This window comes from Phlebotomus argentipes, unplaced genomic scaffold (genome assembly GCF_947086385.1).
Source record: "Phlebotomus argentipes unplaced genomic scaffold, Phlebotomus argentipes genome assembly contig_5, whole genome shotgun sequence".
NCBI classification, from domain to species: Eukaryota; Metazoa; Arthropoda; class Insecta; order Diptera; family Psychodidae; genus Phlebotomus; species Phlebotomus argentipes.
The window spans coordinates 7,430,734-7,449,551 of NW_026776165.1; the positions used below are offsets into that span (position 1 = coordinate 7,430,734).

At 43.5% G+C, this 18,818-nt stretch overlaps 3 protein-coding genes across 6 annotated transcripts; 1 reads left to right on the forward strand and 2 right to left on the reverse strand.

Annotated features, from left to right (window-relative positions):
- Window positions 1-2,740: 2,740 nt before the first annotated feature.
- Window positions 2,741-3,889, reverse strand: LOC132256371 (ovochymase-2-like). The gene is made up of 3 exons (XM_059752734.1): window positions 3,655-3,889; window positions 3,254-3,597; window positions 2,741-3,170 (listed from the first exon to the last, which is right to left on the reverse strand). Exons 1-3 carry the CDS (start codon window positions 3,865-3,867, stop codon window positions 2,867-2,869), a joined length of 861 nt encoding a protein of 286 aa, XP_059608717.1. The 5' UTR covers window positions 3,868-3,889; the 3' UTR covers window positions 2,741-2,866.
- A 168-nt stretch (window positions 3,890-4,057) lies between these two features.
- On the reverse strand, window positions 4,058-10,492 carry LOC132256369 (tubulin beta-3 chain). Its single transcript, XM_059752733.1, has 4 exons — window positions 10,379-10,492; window positions 6,098-6,206; window positions 5,723-6,041; window positions 4,058-5,323 (listed from the first exon to the last, which is right to left on the reverse strand). Exons 1-4 carry the CDS (start codon window positions 10,433-10,435, stop codon window positions 4,444-4,446), a joined length of 1,365 nt encoding a protein of 454 aa, XP_059608716.1. The 5' UTR covers window positions 10,436-10,492; the 3' UTR covers window positions 4,058-4,443.
- A 1,124-nt stretch (window positions 10,493-11,616) lies between these two features.
- On the forward strand, window positions 11,617-18,015 carry LOC132255604 (uncharacterized). 4 transcript variants are annotated; one of them, XR_009468194.1, is made up of 7 exons: window positions 11,617-11,754; window positions 14,574-14,646; window positions 14,714-15,025; window positions 15,888-16,138; window positions 16,256-16,388; window positions 16,463-17,218; window positions 17,487-18,015. XR_009468194.1 is itself a non-coding variant. In XM_059751700.1 (6 exons), the coding sequence occupies exons 1-6, from the start codon at window positions 11,723-11,725 to the stop codon at window positions 17,144-17,146; spliced, it is 1,485 nt and encodes a 494-aa protein (XP_059607683.1). In that variant the 5' UTR covers window positions 11,617-11,722; the 3' UTR covers window positions 17,147-17,231. The 4 variants fall into 4 exon arrangements, 1 of the variants encoding a protein (XP_059607683.1); XR_009468192.1 differs by having other exon boundaries at window positions 16,463-17,230; window positions 17,487-18,014; XR_009468193.1 differs by having other exon boundaries at window positions 16,463-17,209; window positions 17,487-18,014.
- Window positions 18,016-18,818: the final 803 nt, after the last annotated feature.

Below are 18,818 nucleotides of genomic sequence, written 5' to 3' on the forward strand. Positions count from 1 at the left end.
TCAAACTACGCGATCACGAGTGATCAGTGCTGTCGATCACCGTGGCGATCACTGAATTTACGAGAATTCCTGCAAAGTCGAGGCAGCGAAAAGCCACTAAAATACCAACCGTTACGTGATCGCGAGATAAAAACCTTAATTCTGTTCTACTGGCAGAGTAATTAAAAGGAACAAATTTATTTGTTGGCCGGAGCAAGATTGGAAAAGTCTTGCACGAACATGGAAAAAAGTGCTGGAGTGAGCATTTTTGCCTCCTCAAAGGCACATTTTATGTAATCGCCATATAATTTAGCACAATTAAATGGCACTTATGATTTTCTAAACATGATCATTAACCCGATGATCGGTGGTGCCACCTGGTGGGGCGGTCGTGAGTGTGTGGGTAAACGTCATAACACTTCCTACGATCACTGACCTACTTTGCGAGTCGTGATGGTGATTTGCATAAATAAATATATGAGAATTCTCAGGAGGAAACAAAATAAATAAAGTTCGAGGAAAATTAATTAGACGAAAAATTTCCCTATTGTCAATCGATTAAAATGCTAAATACTCGCCTATTCTACTTGGCAAATGCTTGCCAACTTAATTAAGAGCGATCGAGTATTAGAAATTAATTAATTCTTCACTGCCTGCGGCTTCTTTCCTGCCATCGGCGCGCGATCGTGGCGAGAATCATCAAAATCACGATGTTGAGTGACACAGAGAAGGAGCGACAATGGCTGGAGTGCATTAATGAAACGTGCAATTAAACTGATGCCTCAGCTGTGATTCTCAAGTTGATCATCACAAAATGCTCTGTTAATTGCCACGAGGAAATTGAGAAAGCGAGCGCTGCGATCTGAAAGAAGAAACGTCATCCAGTCAGGAAACTCCGCCCATTTGTATGCTCCGCCCACTAGTATATGATTTCCATGAAAAAAAAACTCCTTCAGTGCTGTTGAGAATTATGTTGAACTCTCAGATGATCTCCAAAATACTCGTCATCGTGCAATGAATACAATATCAGCAAGTTTTGTGGAAAAACAACAGCAATATAAACTCACGATCCCCATGAAATACGGTCACTGTGTGACTGAACGACGCTGGTATTGTACATAAAAAGTGAAAGTCTTCGCGGTACAGACACAGGCGATCGTACACGATCGCTTGTGTTGAATATGCCTTTTTTATGTGCCTCTTCTATATGTGGTGCTGTTTTTTTTCGTCATTTTGCAATCGCTTGGATTTCACTTTCATGATGTCGTTTTATGTGGTTCTCCAGCATTTCAGGCGCGCTTCTCGAGCCAGCGGAAAAGATCGGCCTCATGATTCAGCGGTATTTTGGCCAGAGAGAGAGGGAGGGAGTGAGATCTTCCAGGACATCTTGCGATGCGATGATCGGATAGGGAGTCACGATTGTTGGGATTTTGAAAGTCTCTTTTCCGCTCTGTCACAGCGATTCTGTCGATTGTGCTGACATAGTTTCATGTTTGGGGCTCCTACATAATTATTTATTGTTAATTCTACGCCAATTGGCAGTCACGAGTTGTGGAAAAATGTGTGAAGAAGGGTTGGAATTGCACAATATGCGCCTGAGGAATGAATCTTCATCTGACAGGATTTTTATTCTCGCTCTGCCTTGGGGATTAGTTTTCTTCGCATCTTTGGCGCTTGTGAATTAAATTTCCATTTCAGCCATTTCGAGAGACGAAGAAGGCGTACAATGAATTGGAATTCACTGGGGTTTTCTTCGTGTGAAATGGCGCCATTGCATAAGGCGAGCGACGTCTCTGCTTGGCCCAGAAGATCGCGACGCACTCCCATGAGAATCTGGGCGATCGTTTTCACACATTATTTGCAAATTCCGCCTGAGTTTGGTGAGAATTTTCACTCCGGCGCGTTCGCACTCCTAATTAGTGGCATCGAGAATTTATAAATTCGGTGCAACATCGCCATTGTGCTCCGGTGGAGACACTGAGGCAGGGCGTCGAAGAAAGTGGGTCAGTGAATCCCCGCCAAGAGTCTTTTCTTCGCGATCGCGCACGATCGAGTGTTTTTCCAACACGTGTGAGCCGGTTTATTAGCCAACCAACACAGTCGCGCAGTGCCTGGACAAAGAAGATGCTCACATGGAGGAATTCCTGGCTCAGGGAGTCGCGCAAAATCCCAGGTGGGCGGAAGATTAATGCCCTCTCTCACTCTCGAGGGCACTCCCTGATCCTCCGTGGGCGCCCGATTATTCTCTTCTTTTCCTCTGGCCATCAATCATCGCAGTGTCTTCAACAGCAGCAGCGCCAAAATTTCCGTTGAACGCCAGGAGGAAAAAAAAGAGGCAGAAGCGCGCGATTGAAATGCAGAATTCATCCAGTAGGTCGATCATATTTTTTTTACCATGCATTCGAAAGTGAAACTTCTCATTTATTGTTATATAACCCAGCGCACATAATGGCTTTAAGAGTGTTTTGCTATGTGCCACAAACACACATTTAGCCATCTCCACGGCGATCTTCCACGATCTCGACAATCTCGCGCTTTATTCATGACTCATAGCGTCCACCAGGCGCCTCCATGTGCCGTGGGGACGCCTGGTGGCCGAAGCTCTTGCCAGCTTTTGCGCGAATTGCATTGCAATCATGCGAACAGCAGTTTTCGTTGTGCTTTTCTTAACCCTTCACGCAGTTTTCTAGCTAATTTGGTAATGAGAAAAAATTAAAAATTTGAAGATAAAATTAAGATCCATGTTAAGATTTTTTTCTGATTTGGCATATTTTAGATCCTGGAAAAAAGAATTTTATTTGCACTATAATATCTTTATTGCACTACAAGTTCATCAATTTCTTACAATTTCAGTAAAATTAAATATCCAACACATTTTTGTTATATATCAGATCTTAGCTAATTCACTGACTTTCACGTTTTCAGGCAAATTCCCAGAACTCCTGTTCATATTGAAGCTCACGCGATCCTTATACATGTACACCATATCTTTGAAGAACTTCTTAATGCTGAACGATTGGATGACCGTGAAGGCTACAGGGCTGTTTAGCTTGGGACAAGTCTCCACAGTCGAGGCAATTCCAATGCCAATGTATTCATTGCTTGAGATGAGAAAGGAACCCTCAGTGGGTAAACAGTAAGTATCTTGCAACTGGAAGAAGTCTTCCAAAAAAGGCTTTGTGCACATCATTCTAAAAAAAAAAGAAAGAAGAAAACGATCAAATCGATGAATAGTCGAGACACAAAAGCTTCGACGACTGTTGCAGACGCTCACCTTTTCTGTGAAAGTGAATGGACGAAAGGTGTATTTTCATATACTTCGCGACATGTTGTTATGTGCACCGGAAGAGACTGCTTCGATGCAAGAATGGATTCTTCCGTGTAGTTGACAAGCGGCCATCCTACAATCGTCAGATTCCCTAATTCCTTTACTGGTATCAGCGGTTCGTCCCAATTGAGCGGCCTCACATTCACTGAAAATTCAATGTTGTCGAAGAACACAACGCCAACATTGTATTCGAGGGTCCTGGTATCGAATTTCGGATGGTAATCGTGATCGAGAATAGCGTGACTGTGTCCACAATCATGGCTACTGACACTTCCCACTGTCATAGTAAACTGGGAAGTAAGAAAAGGAGTCATGCGGGATATTAGAGATGATTTAGACATTCTTACCTTCACATAAGGTCTTTGGTAGATGCATTTGGCCGTTGTTGCTGCCAAGTACTTCGTGAGGATCGCAGCGGAACACAAGTATTCTCCGTCATACTGCAATCCTGCCATGAAAGGGAAATCACGGATTGTTTCACTGTTCTCCGAAAACTCATCACAGCAATTGACAGTGAGAATCACAGACAGGGAAATGCAGCAGAGGAAAAACACCTTCATTGTGAAATTCTCCGCTGAAGTGTGAAAATGTGCGAAGAGCAATGATTTTTATAACAAAATTCAAAATTTTGAAGAATGTGCCAAGCAATAAAAATGCAGAATGACTATTTATGACTCTTCCTCGAACACCTTATCAGTTAGCATTCATTTGAGAATCTCTGAAATACCAAAAGAACCACAACTCTTTTACTTACTCTAGGCCCTCTAGCCTAGAGTGACAAATCAAATCGACCAATATCCAAACCGCTTGTCTAGAAAGTCTGTAAAAAATTTATTTTTCTTCTCTTCATGACGATTACAGAGCGCTTTTCATCGCAAAATTTACTTTACACGTCAAAACACGAACGAAATTCATCTTTGGGTGATGCTGGATGTCTCATCGCGACAATTGATAGCGTGAATTGTGCAGAAACATTAATGATAGACGCATGTCACTTCCTCCTTAAATTAGGCGCACACACACGAAATCCTGGAGATGAGTTGTTAATGACTCGATTGGCATAAATACTAGAGGGACAACAGAGAGATTAGCGCGGGGATCTATAAGTTAGCGATTAGGAGTATAAAATGCTCGTCTTAGACGCATTCGCCTTCGATCTCGTCGGCCACCTCGTCCTGCTCGAACTCATCCTCGGCCGTGGCCTCCTGATATTGCTGGTACTCAGACACCAGGTCGTTCATGTTGCTCTCGGCCTCCGTGAACTCCATCTCGTCCATGCCCTCGCCCGTGTACCAGTGCAGGAAGGCCTTGCGCCTGAACATGGCGGAGAACTGCTCGGAGATGCGCTTGAACAGCTCCTGGATGGCCGTGGTGTTGCCAATGAAGGTGGACGACATCTTCAGACCCTTCGGCGGGATGTCGCACACGGCGGTCTTCACGTTGTTCGGGATCCACTCCACGAAGTAGCTGCTGTTCTTGTTCTGCACCGCCAGCATCTGCTCGTCCACCTCCTTCATGCTCATGCGTCCACGGAACACGGCCGCCACCGTCAGATAGCGCCCGTGGCGCGGATCGCACGCGGCCATCATGTTCTTGGCATCGAACATCTGCTGCGTGAGCTCAGGCACCGTGAGTGCGCGGTATTGCTGGCTGCCGCGGCTCGTGAGCGGCGCGAAGCCGGGCATGAAGAAGTGGAGACGCGGGAACGGCACCATGTTCACGGCCAACTTCCTCAGGTCGGCGTTCAGCTGACCCGGGAAGCGCAGGCAAGTCGTCACGCCGCTCATCGTGAGTGACACCAAGTGGTTGAGGTCTCCGTAGCTCGGATTGGGCACCTTCAGCGTGCGGAAGCAGATGTCATACAGCGCCTCGTTGTCGATGCAGTACGTCTCGTCCGTGTTCTCCACGAGCTGGTGGATGGACAGCGTGGCGTTGTAGGGCTCCACGACGGTGTCCGAGACCTTCGGAGAGGGCACCACTGAGTAGGTGTTCATGATGCGGTCGGGATACTCCTCCCTGGAAAGAAGAAGCGCGTCAGCATTGGTGTCAGAAGTGGAATAAAAACCCAAAATATTGCAATAGATAATACTGATCCCTTTTGCAATAATAATTTGCATTAAAGAATCACAAATTGTGTTGTCAAGCCATCAATCTTAGCTTTCGCAATCACGATCATCAAGGTTAAAGACACGTCAAAATATTTTCGGTCTTTGTTGCCCAAAAGCATTCAACAGTTCTTTGACTCTCCAAGAGCCGAAGAAGTGGCAGACAATAATGAGGCGATCAATGAATTCTCAATTGCAGAACCACAACGGTGTCTTCTATTCTCAAACTAATAAGTGTGGAATTTTTATCGACCACCTCACATTTGATATGCAAAGCCCAACGCATGAGCGCCTCTGGCCTACGAATTACCTGATTTTTGAGATCAGCAGCGTGCCCATGCCCGATCCCGTGCCGCCGCCCAGCGAGTGCGTGAGCTGAAATCCCTGCAGGCAGTCGCAGTTCTCGCACTCCTTGCGCACCACATCCAACACGGAGTCCACCAGCTCCGCGCCCTCGGTGTAGTGTCCCTTGGCCCAGTTGTTGCCGGCGCCAGACTGACCGAACACGAAGTTGTCCGGCCTGAAGAGCTTCCCGTACGCGCCCGACCGCACGGCCTCCATCGTGCCCGGCTCCAGATCGAGCAGAATGGCACGCGGCACGTACTTGCCACCGGACAAGCGCGTGACGGCTGCAAAAGGCATCAGATTAGCCGCGGCGGAAGGAGTGCACAGGACAAGAGCTCACCTGAGGCCTCATTGTAGTACACGCTCACGCGCTCCAGCTGCAGATCCGAGTCGCCATGGTAAATGCCAGACGAATCGATCCCGTGCTCCTCGGAGATGATCTCCCAGAACTGAAGAGAGAAGAGCGTGGAGTTAATGAGGAAATTTACATGATTTTTTGCTGCGCTCTCAAAACTTGATGATTTAATTATGAGACACTCTTTTTCCATTTTCTTTTCCTCGGCGACTCGAAAGTGTCGCAATAAAATTTATTGGATCGCTTTTTTGTGCTGGAGAAGACAAGTTTAGATTGGTTTTTAGGGCGGAAAGAGTGATGAAACTTCATCGTGAGCCAAAGACGTCAAATTGAATGAGAAAATAGGGATTTAGAAGAATCACCAGGGATTTCAGGGGTATTTTTAGGGGAAGTGAACTAGATCTTTGCACTTTGCATACGATTTAATTCATAAAGGGTATTAAGATTAAATTATCTGTTCAAATGCTAAGAAAACAACCTTTTCCTATTCATGTTATCGTGCAAATGTCTGAAAAATTTCAAAAACACTGATATTTTTCAATTGTAATAATTTATAAGTAGCAAAAAGGTATAAATTGCAGAATTTGCGACAACAGAAAGATGCTTCCCTATTTTCCACACGCGCCTGTAGTTGTAGAATTGCACACTCGAGTTCGTAGTTGCGTGCAATTATATTTCGTTTGGAGATAATTGAAAAAAAAGCGTCTTTTTTGTGCTTCGCTCTGTCTTCTGAACCATATTCACCGTCATAAATTCATAAAATAACTCCCATTGCTCACCATCTTGAGCACATTGAGCGAATGCGAAGGTTCAGCGACCCAAATGGACTTTCAGGGAAATGGTGAAATTTCCACCAATTTTTCAGCGCGCTATAAATCTGTACTTCGACAGGTGGCATCGCCTGGTTCTTTTGCAAAATTCGCGATCATCACGGCGGTCGAACATTCACTGGAGCACGACGTTTCGGGCTCTTGCCCAACAATTTAATTCCTCATTCGTGTGACATGAGAATTTACATGCTTTTGCCTTCTTGGCCTCTCAAATTGCACCCAATTTTTTAATCCAGCTCCAATTGAGACGCTCACCAGGCATGCCATCGTCTGTTCACAGAACAGAAACAAATATTTACATGAGAAACAGAGAGACTGTTATCATTATGCCTTCTATGGCAGTGGCAAACGGAGACTCTATGGAATTGTTTAGAAGACGTTCTGGAGTTTTCAGAGCTTCTCACACGCACGATTGATGGCCAAATGGTCGAGTCTAGATCTTCAACTCTGGATGTTCTTTGATTTTTCTTTTCTTTTCTTTTCCCTTGCGTGAAATTCCACAGAAATCTCTCGCTGAGACACTCTGGTGAGAAAGGGTTTTTGGCGACATAAATAGAAAAGCCGAGCAAGTTGATGAACCCCAAGGCGCACAAATCTTCATGCCAGACGCGATTTTACACCAAGTTTGCCTTTTCTCCGCGAGGATTAGTCCGCAATCGAGGTCAAGGCGAGGTCATAAATAATCTCTCTATCTCAGCGAGAGAGTCTCAAAATTTTGCTCTGATTGTCTTTTGTCTTGTCAGCTTTCTTGTTGGCCGAAAAAATGATGGGAGAGAAAAATGTAAATCGCTCAATTGCACACAATATTTCACACTCTTCTTCCCAAAGGCCACATTTTTCTTCCATGCTGCGAAGTGGAGAGAATCTCGTGAAATTGGCGCCGCACTATAAATGACACCATTCACCAAATAAATATTCAATTTGGCCCTCTTATCGTCTATTCTTCATGATGCCAAAATGATGGATAACATCAGACAAACAGTGGAGTTTTATTTCGGCTAATTGGGAGAGAGTAAGATTAAGACAAGCAGTTTATGTCATTTATGCAGGGAAATTGACTTAGTTTAGAGATGTTTATGCGGCTAAGAAAAGGGATTTTTCTTCCAGTTCTTCTTTCGGTGGGAAAAGATCAAATTATATATATATTCCCTTCTCTTCTGCCATTTCACATAAACTATAGCCACAATCGTGCGCTCATTAAAATAAAGACAGTGAAGTTCTCTGTCTCTCATGATCAATTGTAATCTCTTTTCTGTTCTTTCGACATGACAAAAATCCTCTTTGAGCATAATCACAAGAACTTTATGTGACTTCCCCTCGACTTCTTGGAACGATGATTCACTGAACGATGTTTTGACTGTCTTGTAATTTCCTCTCGCAGCCTTTTTTGCGCTCTCTTATGTGTGTGTTTTTTTCAGCCATAAGAAATCCGAGGGTGATAAACTGTGTGTGATAAACTATTGCATTTCGGTATGTTTATGAATCACTCCCTGAGAGCCCAGAAAGGCTGCAATTATCGGATTGATTGGGCCGTGACTTGTGTCTGGACGTGCGAGTAAAAAAGAGCCACTTCCTCGATCATTCATGATGAAAATTATACATGTTCTGGAACAAAACTCTTGTGCGCGATCATGCAAATGCCGCACAGTCACAGAAATAGTCTTTTGCGGCTCTCAATGGGAGAGAATTTGTCGCTCTCGAAATAGCTTTCCAGTGTGTTTCATGTGCACATTTCTTCACTCCTCGAAATGTCTAATTTCAGGCCTCTCGCTCTCTTTCTCTGTCGGGATCATAATTCTCGAGTCCGCGCGAGGACTTGTCATTCCTCGATGCGTCGCCCGGTGGAGAAACTCGATCCTCCTATTTTAAGTTGAAGACACTCTCCGGAAATTGTGACAAATTCTCAGATGATGAAACCCTACAGGACACAAAAACGCCCGACATGCACGGAAATAGATGATGTGAGAGACACTTTCCATCTTCGTTTACACCTGTGCCCAATTGAGAGTGAAATGTGCCACAGGAAGTTTGCATTTGCATTTATATCGCTAATACTTTCAGGGCTCTTCGCCGGAAACCAGAGACTTTTTGGACAGGAAAGTGCCTCAAGATCACTCCAAGATTGAGTGTTTCCTCTCCATTGGCTGTCATTAAGAGGCCTATAGTAAAATATCAATTATTTCACTTGATGGCAGAGATGTTAATCCATAAAAGCGAGAAGAGCAGAAGAGCTCGAATCGTTGACTCCAATCGTTAAAGGCAAAACACACAATAATTCACCCAGTATCCAAATATTTCTTTACTATTCCAATGATAGAATAAACAATTTGTGTATTATTTCAACCATGTCTTTCAAGATGGGAAATTAGAACACATCTCTGAGGGAAAATAAATAATGATTTCACTAATTTTAGAGAGAAATTAAGAGATGATTCTTAACAACTCTCGACAAAATTTTCGAGTTGTTGTACTGAAAATTGTTTAATTAAACGGTAGAAAATTGCTTTACGGCTTTTTTCTAGGCCGAAAATCTTAAAATCTCGATTGAAAGAATTTCTGTTTAGATTTTCTTAACAAACGATTTGAAAAATTTATGTGAATATTAATTTTGTTGGGGATCAAATGCGACTCATTCTGTTTTCAAGGGTTAATCCAGTGCTAAATCAATTAATCATTTCACTTCTCATAAGCTCTGCTTCACTATTTCTTCGCCGGAACTGTTTCTTCTTCTTGGCTTTCTTCGGCTCTGGAGCACAACTGCGCGAGATAAGATTGAAGTTGGGGCAACAAAAAGGCATAACTTTCAATTGCAGCTCAGATAAGGCTCATACACAGACTTCCTCTAGAGAGGAACTCATATTTCTCGCCACGATAATTCCCAGTCGGAGTCCAGTTAAAAGTTAATGAGAAATTCTTTCTCTCTTGTGAGCATTTCAGCGGCAAAAATTGCAAGCCAACACTTTCCGATGAGGTCAAACACACCAAATCATTCACCGTGACAGTGCTTCGATTTGCCCCGTGATTTCTTTTCCCCGCATCTGACGTGACAAATATTTAATTTGAGACATTGCGTGGTAATTCGATTAGGACGAACAAAAAGGCACTTCTTTGGCGTGTTTGAGGGGAGTTTCTGTGGAGGACAATTTGGTCAATTGAGATCAATTTGGAGGCTTCTTTTGTCTGGCGAAATGCCCGAGAAAAGCAATTAAATTCTTAATCCACGCAATGCATAAATCTGAGTTGAGAAAGTCACTGAATTTCCAGGAAAGAAACTCCTCATCTTGAAAACACTTCGGGTTTTTATATTATGTCTTCTGAGTCAGAATGTAGCAAAAATTATCTTATCGCGTGCGCCTCGATTAAACTCTCAACAACCAGAAGCACTTTAGCGAGACATTGAGTGGAGAAAAACCGCCAAATTTCCACAAAATCTCACCTTGGCTCCAATTTGGTTTCCACACTGACCGGCCTGCAGATGCACAATTTCCCTCATGATGACTCTGAGACACTCAACACTTAATTCACTGTTTCTGCGACGACGCAACGGACTCGACTGAGCCGCTGAGCAGCCGCTCCAGCGTTTTATAGTGCCGCCGAAGCTCGGAAGCCGACTGGCACGGAGTATTTTTAGCACGCACGACGCTCCAGTCCAGCAATTTTCACGCCACGACGCTCCGGAGGATCATGAGGAATGCCCAGGCCGCACAAGTTTCTTATCGCGCGCTCTATCTTCGCCAAAATCGAGCAATACAGATTTAGATCGCGCCTGTAAAAATCACTGGCATTTCAAATTTGGAACGATAAGTAGAACAGAACACCTTTGATGGGCCCAAGAAATTATCTTTACGACTGACAAAAAAGTGCCTGAGGAACTGAATCACTTCTGGGCAGGGATTTTATGTCTCACATTCCCAAATTGGCAGTTCAAGAAACCCATTAAGTGCGCCATTCAGCCAGAATTAACAGGTGATTCTACACAGTGTTAATCTCTTGCCTCAGTGTTGCAGTTTTTCCACTTTCTTTGCTCTCTGTGATTATTTCTTAACGGCAATGATTGATTTCTCACTTCGGCGCGCGATTCATCAAATCATTCGACAAGATCTGTGTGGAAATCTTGACTGAAAGTGTCTTGCATAAAGTAGCAAAGACGCATAATTATGAAGAGTCGAAATGCGATAAAAGCTTTCAGTGGAATAATGTTCACCACTCTTAATTTAAGATAACTTAACGGTGCTCCTCTTAGATATGCGATGTAAAGCATGAATAATTTTTGATTTGTAATTAATAAATAACAATAATTGGATGTGAAAATAAACGAAATATGCTTTGTAAACTATTTTTAGTAATTAGAATTTATTTCAATCACAACAATAAAACTTAGTTCTTCATTTATACACCAAAATCATATTAAAAATTTGCGTCTGTTGTGTTTATATAAAAATTTATAACAAAAGTAATATTACAAAAGAGGTAAATTTTTAGCTTTTCCAATTCATATCCAATGAAATCAAGGCAATCAAGCACAACGAAAATCGCAAAATAAAAAAGCAATGGCTTTTTTAATCTCCCAGCTTAACAATTGAAGACAAGTCGGAGGAAAAGTCTATGAGCGATCGTCAGCTGTTAAATTCACCAATTCACCACGCGGACGCTTCGCTAGTGGGCAATCTGCCAGTTTTGCTTTGAACGTCGCATTGTTTGGAACGTCTTGTGAAAAATACCCCAAAATCCCGTGAAAAACCCATAAGAACCACCACCGCTTGTTAATGAGAGGCCAAATATGTTAAGTGCTTTCGTTTCTCGGATAGTCATGTAAGTATTTCCCGCGGAAGTCGGTGGAAAAGGTGCGAGAAAAGGAGTTGGCCTTCCTGTGACAGGTTTCAATGGTGGCGCCTCAGGATTTGCTCTACTCAAGTGAGGAAAATCCATGTGAAAATCAATGAAGAGGCCCTCGAGGGGATAGTATTTCCGTGTGAAGAGACTCTCGAGTGGTGTATGATGCAATTTTCACTGGGAAAATGGGGGGAAATTGGAGGCGCAGTGCGAAAAAAAGGCAGCACAAAGACGTCTGTTTTTGCACTGTGTCTCTGGGTTGAGTGATTTCCACTCAATTGGAACGGAAATATCGGTTATTTCCTCACAAAATTCTATTCATGGACAGCTCACGGTGTCTAGCCAGCGATCTGGCGGGGAATCCGGCCGTGGGGGCGATTGTCAGAGGCTGTGCAAGCGCATCCGGAGGCACGATGCAGGCAGAGAAGCACGGAGTCGTTGCCCTTGGGGCGCTTCTGGTGGGGCCAACGTGACCAAAAATGGTCAGAAAGTGTCTCCACATTGACCTCATTGCGCTCCCGGGCTGAGCTGGTGGCCGAGAGGCTTCGCAGAGAGCTTTCCGGACGCTTCGCTGCAATTTCACGGTCAATTGGCAAAGATCACGTTCAAGTCTTCTTCCGATGACTCACTCTGACCACTTTCCTCCGCCTCTGCCCAGTGAGAGAGACAATCGCACGGCAAATAGCGGATAATAGCGGTCGTGGGATTTATTTGGCAGTCGCTGGCCACACAAATCACCGCTTTTCTGCCTCCATCGATCAATCTGGCGGGGCTTAAGAGGGCTTTTGCGCGCCCCCGGCAACTCCAGAACTTGTTTGAGGTGTTGTGGCAAGACAAACAACATCAAATTCCTGTCTTCGCGACCAAGGATGAGCGATAAAAGCGATGATTTGCATGCCAATTGATTACGCGCGTAAACAATGAAGAGAAGCCAAGATTGAAGCCAAAATCAACTCAATTTTGGAGTCATCTTTCAGTTCAATTTGCAGCATCATTAAGAAAATTAAACTCAAATCCCAATTTGTCCAGTTTAAATGAACAATGATAATGAAAAACTCGAGCGTCGCGCTCATTAAAATGCCCAGTAAAAATGTAATGTGATTTCCTCCAGAACGAACTGTGAAATACATTTATTTTGAAATGAAGATTAATTCACACGAATTAGCAATTGAATGTGAATTGAATTGTCTGGCCAAGAATTCCCTTTCAAGAATGCCACTCAGCAATATATGAACAGGGAAAGCCATTGAAGCTGAAAGTGAGTTTCATAATCACTGGATGGTTGATTTAGAAAATGTGCTTCGCATTAGGCGATCGAGACAGAGTGACTGATAAATTGGCTTTATATTCCTCAAAAGAGTGACTCTTTGTCTCGAGCGCGAATAAAATATTCCAACTGAATTGCTCATTTATTGGATGCATCCTCTTTCACGCTCCATTTCTCAGCTGCGACATGAAATCTTACTCCAAAAGTCCTAAACATTCGCTCGATGTTTACATGAGAGAAGATGTCTTCTATTTATATACTCATAGAATGTAAGGGGCAGAAAGTGCTCCTTTTGAGACTTTGTCGCTGTGTTTGGTGATGAAAATGGGTTAATTTGGGTCTAAAAACAGAGTTGAAATCTTCACTTCACGTGCACTTTTCCCTTCTTCCCCTCCTAATTGGGATTTTCTTCACTCACACATACTTTTTCATTGTATAAATTGAAAGACTAGAATTATGTTTATAAATACACGCATCAGAGTTGAGAAAGATATTAAAAGTAGATAAAGTTTAACTATGAAGTGAAAAAATATGCTTTTTCCGTAGATAATTTGATGTATTCTTACTTATCATGGATTTAAGATCATAAATGTTGTTTTAATTAGGCTGAATTTGAGAAAAATTGACTTTTATCCCACTTCTGACACCAAAACTAAGGCGAAAATTCAATTAATTGAGTATTATTAAGCGAAAAACAGCAGAGTTTGTTTCAAATCGCTTAATTTCTCTATTATTTCTTCACATTTTGAACGATTTGTTAAAAATGAGAAATTGTCTCTTAATCTATAATTCATCAATGATCAACTCTGATGGTAAAACGTAAAAGGGAACACATGAAGTCGAATAGGAGGAATTTCCTCTGTGTAATTTTTGGAAAATCTGGCTTTCTTGGCTCTCCAATGCTGACTTTTCTTCAGTGCTCATCTCATCTTCGGCGAAATCAGATGGTCTACTTCACTCTCGTGTTTACTCAACGCCTTTTTCTCACCTCCATTTATCATTTGAGAGTCACACTGTCGATCACGAGAGGTGCTAAAGACCGTCCAAAAGGCGAATGATCTTGTGATCAGTTTTCGTGTGTGTTGTTTGTCAGGAAGATTGAATGGAATTTTCATAACATATATATGAGTCTTTTTGCCTGCAATGTGAGTTTGAGGCGCGAATCTCTGCGTAAATGTATTTTTAGCCCAAAATTCTTGCTCATACTCGCAAGACAAAAGTGAATTGTGGCGGCGGCTGAAATGCGTCTAAATTCAAACAATATCAGTGACTTGATCGGGAAGTTCGAGGGCAGGAGTGAGGAAGTGAAGCGCGAGAAGCCAAAGAGGGAGAGAGTGAGGAAGAGAGTCGCTGTTGAGGAATCGAGGGAGGAAGTTGTGACGATGCTGTCGCGATTCGGGCGGTTTCTGGACTTCCTCTCGCAATTGCCACTGCCGCGAATGTCTGTCACAGGAACGGGCATCACTTGTCTGCTCGCTGTGTTCATCCTGCCGCGCGCCATCACTGAGAATTTCCTCTTTCCCGCCTTTAGACTGCTCTTCGGCACGCTTTATCCGGCCTATGCGTCCTACAAGGCGGTGAGAACCAAAAATGTGAAGGAATACGTGAGTATTTGGCGCGTGTGTGGTCAAACAGAAGATCTTTATTGATTGCTTGTTGTGTATTTTGCAGGTGAAATGGATGATGTATTGGATTGTCTATGCCTTCTTCACGTGCATCGAGACATTCACAGACATCTTTCTCTCATGGTTTCCCTTCTACTACGAAGTCAAGGTGATCCTCGTGATTTGGCTGCTCTCGCCAGCGACCAAAGGCAGCTCGACGCTGTATAGAAAATTCGTGCATCCGATGTTGACGCGTCGCGAGCACGAGATCGATGAGTATCTCAATCAAGCCAAAGAGAAAGGATACACAACGGTGCTCCAATTGGGCTCCAAAGGCATGAATTATGCCACAAGTGTGATTATGCAAACGGCCATAAAGGTAAGTTTGAGGCGTTCAGCAAAATCACCCTTAAATGTTAAATATAATTTGCAGCTTCTTTAACTCTGTTACAATTCAATATATATATCTATGATGTTTGTGCTTTTCCCCAAAAAAAAAGAAGAAGACACAGTTTTGATGACGAGCACTTGAGCGAATGTTTGCTATGCAAATTATAGAATCACGTTTTCTTAATGTGCTAACTTGACTCTTGAGGTGTTCATACACACCATTTGTTGTTAATGATGCCCTAACAAACAGCAATAATCTCGCACAAGCACACATTGCATTGTTCTCCTGCAGCTGGGCAATGGTTCTGGCATTGAGACGGAGGAGCGCGACGCTCTGGACGCTCCGCCATCGCCGCGGATGACTCGCTCGCGATCCGTGGATTCTGCTCTGCACACCGTGAAGCTGGAGCCATTGGATGCAGTTCCTGCACTCTCCATTCCCACCATCACGGAGGTGTCCTCGGAGGAGGATTTGCACGTGATGGACGGGGTTTGTGGGGCGGCGAGGGCGCGTGAGATGCCCATGAGGCGCGCGAAGGTGACCAGAAGCAGACTGCCAGTGAAGGGGAGACGCCGTGGAAAGGCGGAAGAGCACTTCATGGAGGTGGAAATTGACGACTGATCTCGCGATGAATCTCTTTTTTATACATCACTCAAGGATTTTCTTTTTTGTACAATAAATTTTATGTGAGGTTTGATTTTGATGAAAATCCTGAATTTTGGTGAGTTTTCCTGCATGAATTAATGTTCGCTGCTTGGCTTATTCTTCCTCTAACCACAATCTCTGAGGTGATTTGATGAGCAATTCCGGTGGGATTTCTCACTGATCTTTGACACTGAACTTCTTTCAGGGTGGCGGAAATCTTGTGCAGACGCTGAAGAAGAGCTACAGCTTGAGTGATCTCTCGGAGCCGGACACGCAGCGCACTCAGGATGAGATTGACGAGATCACGAGGCCGCAGCGGAATCAGAGAGTCCTCAGGCCGCGCACGCAGAGCACAAGATCGGCTTCGGGCGGCAGGAACGTGCCTGAGATGTACTTTCCGGAAGTGGATGTGACGCAGGCGTCAAGAGCAGCCAGAGATGTGCCGCCGAACTACAAGTGAGTATTAGGAAAAAGATTCAGTGCAGATTTGTGTTTTTGCAGCCAAAGGAATTCAATAGTCCAGAATTAAGTCCTTTTTAACTCTTATAAGTAACTTCATAACCTTATTTGCAGCTACATTCGCTCCAGCGAGGACATCAGCTCAGGATACTCAAGCGCTGAGCCGATGCCGATCGCCCTCAGCCGCACAGCCTCCCTTTCGCACGCCACTCGCGGCGCATCGAGACTGAGATCCAAGCGATCAGAGGTGAGAAGTCGCTTCACAGCTTCTGCATCCGACACTTCTATTCTCTCTCTCTTTCTTGGTATCGTTTCTCAAAGGCGGGTGGAAATGCGTGGGAAGATGACGGGGAAGGAGACTATCCGTCCTGTCCTCAGAGTCCTTTGTCCATTGAATCCTCCTTTAGGTACTCCTTCGACGGCGAACCTCTGTGTCTCGTTGAAGAGGAGGATAGCGCGAATATTGTTGAGATTATTGAGGATTTCAGCCCGATCAAGAGACAATTCGATCCGGAGGTTGAGGAAAAGTACAGAATGTTTGAATTGTGGTTGAAATCTCAACGGGACTCGGTGAAGAATCCATCAAATATCTCTGAAGACTTCAGAGACACTTTATCACAGTCTTCAGAGGAGGAATTTCATGAGCTCGACGGTGAAGTGAGTGTCATTGTAGAGGAGAAGATTGAAGAAGTGAAGCAAGAAGATGAAAATATCCCGGAAACTGTGAGAGAAACTCTACTAGAGAGTTCTTCTCCTGTTCCACCTCCGCTTCCGGGCAAGAAATCGCCAAGTCATGGCAAGGGAAGGGCGCCAGAACCGCCGACAATCCGTCCTGTCACACCTCCAGCCACTGCCGATGCGGAGGAAGTGAACAGTGTGCAAGATAAGAAGCAGTCGGAGAAGAAAAGTAAATTTATAAGCTATCTGCCGGACATTTTGCGACCAGAATCAACAGCTAAACCGTCCAAAAGCACTGATAAGGCACCCAAAGAGACTTCCATCTGAACCCCCCAAACAAAAACAGACCCTCTTTTGCACCCTCTCGACCGTGAGATACAATCAGAAGATGTGAGCAATGTGCGGAAAAAGGCAGGAGGATTTTGCACTTTGACTTTCTTTTGCCACTTTCTTTGCTAACCACTCTCGATCCTGTGGCTTTGCTTGCGCCAATGACTGGCAGATCAATCATCAACGCATTAGTTTGATCGTTCTGTGCCCACTAACGAGTGTTTCTCTGGGATGTTTTTCCTTCCTTTAGTTTATTGCTTTTCATCCCTTTTGTGCATGATAAACTGCAGTCATGTTTTTTGCTAATTTGGTGGTATTTTTCCCGGTTGTTTTGCAGGAGAAAATCATCTCCTCGAGCTACTCAACGTTGCCGCGAAGCCGCAAAATGGAGAAGATGCTCAAGACTAAGGCGAAAGCTGAGAAATGAACGGCATTTGATCGAGAAAGAAAAAAAAACACCCCCACAGTTGATTTCCCCTCTTCACACGATGAGCTTTTGCCGCGAACGATGGTTTTTATTGCGAATTTTGGTGCTAGTTTAGGAGCGACTCTGAAATAGACTGATTTGATGATGCGTGAAGGGAGTTTGAGAGCTTGAAAGAAAAGAGAAAGGATGTGTTGAGAAGGTCCTTTAGTCACAATACAATATTGTTAGAAGAGAGTATTATAAGTAGGAAAAAAGATTGCGATGAAGAGAAGATTATTTGTGATTTTATCTCTCATATCTTTATATACGATTTCTCATATATTGTCTCTTAGTTAGAATATCCCAATTGAGGAATGTTTTCTCCGTCTCGTTTTACCTTTTATTATTTATCTTTGTCCAAGAGAGCAAGATAATAAAGAAATTTGTGATTGTAAACATGTTTTGTCGTAATTGTGAAAGAGTGCGTGATGCAACAAATTTGCTTTCATATGCAAAAATTTTAGTCAATATTATTGTGAAGGTGTTTTTTCTGCGCGCTGTGTCGATAAAGTGCACTTTTTTTCACAGTCAGACGCAGAGAAAGTGCGGCGGAAATGCACTTTTCTCCGTGGAAAAAGATCCAACATTGAAAAAGAGTGAATCAATTCCTCGTGACTTGTCGTGTTATGTTAATCAATTTATCAAGATAATCCCTGGGGAGGAACGGTAGATTTCTGACGTCTTTCCTGCATTTCTTGCCTTCCGCACAGTGAGAGTGAAGAATATTGTTATGGAAATTCGGACACACGAGCCATCTCCTGCTGCAAAGATCTAGTCTAACGACCCAAATCACTCTTCGGCGAACGTACGTGAGAGCCACAAAAGAAGACAGAGACGGAGAGAGAGGAGAAAAAATATAAACAAGATCTCGAAACACGCAGAAATAACAGAAACATCATTTTTGGGTGACAAATGATTCTGAGCCGGAAAGAAGCGAAACGCTAGATTTGAATCATTAGCATAGAAGATGCTTTGGATATGCGATATGAGATGGCGGGAATTTATAGAAAATAATGGTCGTAAATATTTTAATCCTATTGGAAACATTGAAGTTATGTCTTAAGCGTGTCTGCGGTCAATGATTTCGATACTGTCGCACGGGAAAGATAACTCTAAGAAAGTTGAATTCTGTGGGATTTCTAAAGATCCCATTTATACAGAATTGGTTTAGAAGTGTGGGAATGAAAAAAAATGTCGCTAAAT